This window comes from Lepidochelys olivacea, assembly GCF_965140295.1.
Source record: "Lepidochelys olivacea isolate rLepOli2 genome assembly, chromosome: 8".
In the NCBI taxonomy this organism is placed as follows: Eukaryota; Metazoa; Chordata; order Testudines; family Cheloniidae; genus Lepidochelys; species Lepidochelys olivacea.
In genome coordinates this window covers 39264025-39271983 of record NC_140418.1, presented here as the reverse complement: position 1 = coordinate 39271983, position 7959 = coordinate 39264025, and the positions used below count along the sequence as shown (strand labels likewise).

At 52.2% G+C, this 7959-nt stretch overlaps 1 protein-coding gene across 1 annotated transcript in view; it reads left to right on the top strand.

Moving 5' to 3' along the window:
* Positions 1-1994: 1994 nt before the first annotated feature.
* LOC311525459 (START domain-containing protein 10-like) overlaps positions 1995-7959 on the top strand; it is a 46264-nt gene continuing 40299 nt past the window's right edge. Inside the window, exon 1 of the mRNA XM_084637634.1 lies at positions 1995-2691. Within this exon, the coding sequence (XP_084493760.1) occupies positions 2527-2691 (165 nt within the window). The 5' untranslated portion in view covers positions 1995-2526. The remainder of the gene's footprint in view (positions 2692-7959) is intronic.

Genomic DNA, 7959 nt, shown 5'->3' with positions numbered 1-7959 from the left:
CACACATAGTGCCAGGGCCACGTCTTCTGCAGGCTTTGAGGAGCCCTTAGACAGGGAAGGGGCTGGCGGGAAGGACAGGAGGGTCTGGTCAGAGTAGCAAAACGGAGTGTCTCCAATAGAAGGGGTGTGACATTGTGTTCTGGACACCCAGAGCTGTGAGCCCCTTGTGTTACCACTCTCAGCCTCTGCAAGAGAGAGCTTTGCTGCAGATAAGCTGTCAGCTCCCAGCCACGCCAGCCTGTCACCTTGCCAGCAAACTCTGCAGCACTATGTCAGTCTAAGCCACAAGGCAGTGAACCCCAGCTCGCAAGTTCCCCACAGCCATCACCCTGCAGTGTCCAGTCCCTCTCTCTGGACACTTACAGAAATGAGTATGTTCACTGCCTGCATAGGGACAGGGCACTCATCAACCTGGCAGGTGAGCTGAAGACTCACACGTCACTCTAACCAGCATTGAGACGGTTTTGAAATAAAACAAGAATAAATTTATTATCAAAGAGCAGAGCTTTAAGTGATCCTAAGCAAGAGAAAAAGAGACAGGTCTGGTTATAATCCAAACAAACCAGGCTTTCTAGTGACTACAGCTTAATGTTAGCAAGTTACAATCTTTGCCTCTGCAGTTTTCTTCTTTATACCAAGTTGCCAGCATCCCCAGCCCTCCAGACTAGGAAGCCACTTTCCCAGGCTCTCAGGGAGCTGTACCCTATGCCCCCTCAGTGATGAATCACTTAAAGGTCTTTTTGCTGCCCTTATGTTACTCAAAGTCCATTGTCTCTGCCTCAGGAACTGGGAGGGCTTCCTGGGGTGCAGATTCTGTCCTCCCATCTGATTGTTAAATAAGGTTCTTCCCTGCTCGTTCAGCTTGATGGCTTTGCTTACCTTATATGTAAATGTACTCCCATTGTCCTCTGCCAGTGAGCAAGCTGGTCAGAGAGTAAATACACATTCCTTTGTTTAGGGCAGGCTGGGTTTTTTGAACATTTTAAGAACATATTTCCAGCCCACGTCTATAGCTCTTCGTACCCAACCCAGACATACATCACAAAATGATTTTCAAGGCCATTCCGTTTACACAGTTTACACACAATACTTCACATGACACCGTTGAGATACTGGAGAGACAAGGTGGGTGAGGTAATATATTTTAGTGGACCAACTACTGCTGGTGAGAGAGATAACTGAAGTTGGCCCAATAAAAGATATTTGTATTTATTTATGTATGTTGTTTTTTAACTAACTGTCTGTTGGAGACCAGCCCTTCACACTAGTTAATGTCTCTCTACTGTCCGGTGGATTTACACAGTCACAGGGATTCACAACTCAACTGCTCAAATATTACCTTACAGTATGGAATACAGATATTATAAGTGAGATTAACACAGGCAGCAGCTCAAAAACATTCACTAGAGAGGGCGGTAACCCTCCGTTTTCTTGTCTGGGGGAAAACCCAGTTCTCTGTTTGGTTAGACTATAAAGCATAATATCAGTGAGTATTCATAATTCCTCATGCAAGTGTCAGTACGTACATTTCATAGTGATATTGATGACCAGTCGCAGGTCTGATCTTACACAACATTCTTTGTAGATAAACACCATGACAGCAATGTGTTAGGTGTAGCGAGTTCGTCAGGCATGGTAGGCGCTGCAGTTACATGACATTGAACCCTTTGTCATTGACACTGAGGGGTTCTCGGGGTCACAAAAAAGCACTGCCCTGCCCCTCAGTCATAGGCAGTGCCAGCAGGAGACAGCCTGGCCTTTGAACCCACTGCCGGAGCCTTGCAGTTTGTCCTGGACAGGCGTGATTCTGCAGGCTGGCCGAGGCAGACCTGTCCCCTCTCTGACCCCTCTGGCCCATGCCCTGCAGTTAGCAAGGCCCATCAGACTCAGTGGCTGGCTGCTGTTCCCAGCAGGTGATCAGCTGTTCTGTAACTCAGTGCTGCAAAGTCCAGCCCAGAGACTCTGAGACAGAAGGCAGCGAGCGACGGGGGAGGGAAAGCGGGGAGCAGCTTGGCACAGAAATCTGAGACACCTGTGTGATATTACCTGTTGAATAATAGAGGAGCAGAGATCCTGCTGGCCAGGGAATGGGATACCAGTCTGCAGAGCTTATCTGATATCTGAGCTCCCAGTAGCTGCATTAACAACTGCAGAGAAGGAGCCTTCCTGATAATTACTCTGCACAGTGCAGTCTCTGGAACGGAGAGAATAGGAGCAGCAGTTCTCCAGCCCAGGGGCTGCCAGAGGACACAGTGTACAGCTCCTGCCAAGGGGAGGTTTGGGGAGAGCAGAGGGATGGACTCCAGGCTCTGGGGGTGAGGGCGGCAGGGTGAGTAGGGCAGGGACGCAGCACAGCGGAGCAGCCAGCTCAAGACAAAGCTGAGCAGAGCCAGGACGGCAGCTGGAAGTTTCTCAGCAGGCCAGGCAGAGACCCATCCTGTGCCAGGTGCTGCAAAGCCACTTCCCAGGCCCCGGTGGCTGGCGCACACTGGCCACGGCACTCTGGGCTGGGCAAAGCTCATCTCCATGTCGAGAGGAAGGGAGATGGTTTATATCCCAGACGACTCTGACTTCAGCTCATTCAGGGACCAGTGCGAGAGCCTGGAGGGCTGGCATAGCCAGTACAACAAGGGTGGGGTGATGGTGTGGAGCCAGGCGCCGGGGGAGAGCCGGACAGTGCAGAAAATCAAGGTAAGAGCCCCGTGCAGGTGCAGCCAGTGCCACAGCAACAGCATGCTTTGTCCCCAGGTGCTGGGACTCCCCGCCAGCACCCACTCTCATCCCCTCCTTTCCCTGGACACAGTGCTGCCAGGAGGAGTCGGGACAAACCCCTGCTGTGGCCAGGGGCCTCTCTGCCACTTTCAATCTCCTTGTGTGTTTGGAAGGTACAAATCTGCCTTGATGTGTTTCACTGAAGCTGCTTAGTGCCAAGTTTCTACATGTGTGTACACACACGCAAACATATGTACACACACATGCACACACAGCTAGTTCTAGACTCCAGGAAGCCTTGGGGTCACTTAGGCCAGGGCTACACTAACAAGCTAGGTCAATCCAGCTACGTCACTCAGGTGTGTGAAAAATCCACCCCCTTGAGCGACGCAGTTAAGGCGACCTGACTCCTGGTGCAGAAAGCACGCGGTTGAGGGAAGACTTCTTCTGTCAACTGAGTTATCACCTCTCAGGGTGGCAGATTAACTACAGCAATGGGAGAACCCTTCCCATCCGCAGCAGTGAGTGGCTACGCTGAAGTGCTACAGCTCCCAGAAAGTAGCTCAGGCTCATTTTCGGATGCGTACCCATTTACGGGCAACTGTGCTTTATTTGTGCCAGGCCTGAGCCCCGGCACCTCCAGGCGTGGCCATTTAGAGCCCTGGTACTTCTGGGCTTCCTGTATCAGTTATGAATGTAAAAAAAACCTGCTTGCTCCCCAGCACCTCTTTCATTGCAAATTGAACACTGGTGGGCATTTTGGACTGCTGTCGCCTGCCGACTTACCTGTCCCCATGTTAGAACGGAAGTGCAAATAAAGGAATCTGCAAGTGAGCAATGGGTCTCTGTTCAGTGCAATGCCCTATGAACTCCAGTGGTGTTACTTGGGGAGTAAGGGTTAGCGATCTGGGCACTCTTCGACCAAGGCATGGGGACTGAGGTGCAAAGTAGACTTGGCTTATTTACACTGGCACCCCTCTGTGGTGTTGTCTTAAAGCGACACTGTCAGGTGAAAAATCCTGCTTGAAACAAACATGTTTCTTTGCCTTCATCCCTAAGAGCACTCTAGCCTATTCACGGGGTAAGGCTATGTAAGCACCCACCCGGGGGCCTGCTGTTTGCTTGCTTCTTGGCTTTGCCTTTGTCTTCTCTGGGTCGATGATGCACAGTGGGAGTCAGTTTCCCTCTGGGGTTCTGAAGCCTGTGATGTTGGGGTCACACATGCAGGGAATAGTTTTGGGTCAAAAACAAGTTATTTCCTTTCAAATCAAACATAACACGCCCCCATCCTGCTGGCCTGAGAATGAGCCATATGTGTTCTGAGCCAAGCTGGAGCTGGCTGTGTCCTGTTCATTGTTTAAGCTCGCACTTCAGGGTGTCCTGGGACACATTCAGGAGAAGCCTTGCTAAGAATAGTGAAGGCTCAGAACGCTCTGCTGGGAAGCAGGGAGAGCTGCTGTTGCTGAATGATGTAGATTAGCCAAGTGCAAACGCCTGTGTTTCTCTTGTTACAGTTACAATGGCCAGGATCCTGAGCCCTGAAGGTACTCAGGTGCCTACACCCCCGACTTAGGCACCTAAATCTCAGATTTAGGCACCTGAGTCTAAGTTTGACTCCACTGCACAACATGTGCACCGAACCCTGTGGCCCCTAAACTCACTCATTGCCTAAGTTTCTGCCTCTGCGCATGAGCCCTGCTGCCACTCTGTAGGTGTTGGGCCGCTTAGCTCCCCGCAAGCTCTGAGTGAGTCACAAACCAGAGAAAGACAAGCGGTGGTGCTGGAACAATTTTTACAGTGGGGGGTGCTGAAAGCCAGTGGTCCCCAAACTTTTTACCTTGCTCCATCCCCTTACCCCTGTCTGTTCTCCCTCTGCCCAGAGCTGGCTCTGGGAAGGGGGGACATGGACAGGAGTAAGGGAACTGAGCCTGGGACCACAGCTGGGGGTGGGAGCAGAGCCCCAGGTGTGGGTCTTGCAGCTGGGATCCCGGGTGTGGGGGCAGCAAAAGAGCCCTGAGTGAGGGGCCGGTGGCAGCCGGGACCCCAAGTACGGGGCCGGGACTGAGCTGCCACTTCACCTCACGTGTGGGGCCAGTAGTGGACCCTGGGAAGTGGGACCAGGAACCTGCACAAAACTGGTGCCCCAGAGGGAATGAACAGAACAGGTAATCATCAAGTGATCCATCCCCTCTCATTCATTCCCAGCTTCTGTCAAACAGAGGATAGGGACACCATCCCTGCCCATCCTGGCTAATAGCCATTGATGGACCTATTCTCCATGGACTTATCTAGTTCTTTTTTGAACCCCATTATAGTCTTGACCTTCACAACATCCTCTGGCAAAGAGTTCCACAGGTTGACTGTGCATTGTGTGAAGAAATACTTCTGTTTGTTTTAAACCTGCTGCCTATTAATTTCATTTGGTGACCTCTAATTCTTGTGTTATGAGAAGGAGTAAATAACACTTCCTTATTTACTTTCCTCCACACCAGTCATGATTTTATAGACATGTATCATATCCCCCATTTTCCAAGCTAAAAAGTCCCAGTCTTATTAATCTCTCCTCATACGTAAACCATTCCATACCCTTAATAATTTTTGTTGCCGTTTTCTGAACCTTTTCCAATTCCAATATATCTTTTTTGAGATGGGGCGACCTCGTCTGCATACCGAATTCAAGATGTGGGCATATCATGGATTTATATAGAGGCAATATGACATTTTCTGTCTTATTATCTATCCCTTTTTTAATTATTCCCAGCATTCTGTTCCCTTTTTTGACTGCCGCTGCAGATTGAGTGGATGTTTTCAGAGAACTATCCACAATAACTCCAAGATCTTTCTTGAGTGGTAACAGCTAATTTAGACACCATCATTTTATATGTATGTAAGTAGAGTCAGAATGAGCTCTACCCTGACATCTGGTGGTGAGTTGTGGAAAAGAACTTCAGGGGCTGAGCTCGTTTGCATGGGCACACCCACCCCGCTTAGCATGATGGGACTGCTTGCCCAAATGGTCACTTTGGCTGCTGTGGGATCCCCAGTCTCTTTGTTATTGCGGCAGGAGTAATAAAGTGTTGTTATCCTGGTTATGTGAATCAAGGACAGTAGAACTGTACTTGACATTTTATGATGGAGGGACTTGCCCTCAACTAAGTAGCACTCACTAGGCAAGGGATATGGGTTCCAAAGAACAGTGAAGTGAGAGAGAGGGGTTCTTAGTCCTGTTTTGTGTCTATTCTGTTGCTATTGTGTAATAATAGAGCTAATTTTGACTCTATTAGGAGTCTTGTTACATGCTGCAGAGCTGAAATCACAGATACCTAGGTCTAAGCATTAAGTCTACCTTGGGCTAGTGGTTCTGAGTGTGCTAACACTGGTGGCCCCCTACTGGCAGCTGAAATCACTAGAGAGCTGAAGTTACTGAGTGCTGTGTTGAGGGGGGGGCCTGAAGACATATTAGCAAGCAGCTAGCAGGATGGCTAGCACTGAGGACTGCAGCAGAACCACACAGAGAGGCATGGCAAGCAGCTGTTGACCTGAGCAGTGGAGCATGTAAGATGCCCCCATACCTCCCCCCACTTCCACCCAGGCTGGGAGGTAAACTCTGCAGATGAACTTCTGAATTCTGGGGGCTGCACTGACTAAGGACAGAAACCACGGGTGGGGTGACTGCTGGGTTGCTGGACTTAAGACCCTGTGGGGAAAAGGACACTGCCAAACTGACTTCAGGTGGGTCTTTTGCTCATGGTTTGTGTCATGAATCCTGTTTGTGGTGTTTCCCCAACAAAATGCTGCATTGTTTCCCTTCCTTTATTAAAAGGCTTTTGCTACAATCAGACTCTGTGCTTGCAAGAGGAGAAGTATCGCCTCTCAGAGGTGCCCAGCGGGGTGGTATGTAATTGTCCCAGGTCACTGGGTGGGGGCTCAAGCCGGTTTTGCATTGTGTTATCGAAATTGAATCCACTGCCCCTTATCCCACCACCACCACCCTGCTCCCCACCCGCTTACCATGCCGCTCAGAGTGGCAGGACTGGCTTATTAGAAAGCCTGGGAGGTGGGTGGGCACAAGCTATGCTGCCCGGAAGGAGGGGCAGGCCAGAGTGCTCCCCACAGGGCAGCGTGGCGGGGCTGGGGTCTAGCCTCCCTGGGCAGGAGCTCAGGGGCCAGGCAGGACTGTCCTGCGGGGCCGTAGTTTGCCCACCTCTGCCCTAGATACTGAACCTGGCCCTTGTTGTTGCCAACTGTGATGGGCAGAAGGGTTACACGTACAGCTGGGATCTAAGTTCCCTGTAAGCTGCCTGGCCGTGCAGCAGCCTATTTAGCACCGCACAGACACTCAGGGAACCTGCCCAGGTTCCTCATAGAGTTATAATATCAGTGTTGGAAGGGACCGCAGGAGGTCATGTAGTCCAACCCCCTGCTCAAAGCAGGACTAATATCCCCAATTTTTGCCCCAGATCCCTAAATGGCCCCCTCAAGGATTGAGCTCACAACCCTGGGTTTAGCAGGCCAATGCTCAAACCACTGAGCTATCCCTCCCCACCACGGCCAGGGCAGGGGCGGCCCTCCCACAGCCCCAACCTAGCCCGGCCCCAACCTGCCACGGCCGAGGCAGCCTCCAGGCCCCAATTATGCCACGGCTCAGACCTGCCATGGCTGGGGTGTCCCTACCCTGGCCTGGATCTGTCCGGGGCAGCACAGCACGGCCTGGACCCAGCCATGGCGAGGGCGGTATGGCGCGACCCGGACCCAGCCACGGTGGCCTGGCCTGAACACAGGCAGCACGGCCTGGACCCAGCCATGGCCAGGGCAGCACAGGGCGGCCTGGCCTGAACCCGGATGGCCTGGGCCGGACCCGACTGCAGTTGGGGTAGCACAGCATGGCCCAGACCCTGCCACAGCCCGGACCTGTTGCAGCTGGAGGGCCCGTTCCTGAACCCAGCCCTGGCCAGACCTGCAGAGGCAGGGGGAGGTGTGACTATCCTGCAGCCCCAGAGCTGCCCCAGCAGGGAGAGGTGCCTCTCTCCCCTAACCCAGCTGCTGCTGCTGCGGCAGGGAGAAAGAGCTAGGGGGAGTCCTCTCTCCCTGCCATAGCCCCAGAACACCTTACCGCACCCCAAACCCCTCATTCCCACCCCCACTCCAGTCAGCACCCCCAGCCAGATTCCTCACACCCCAACCCTCTGCCCCAGCCCTGAGCACCTCATCCCCAACCCTACCCCAAAGCCTGCACCCCAAGCCAGA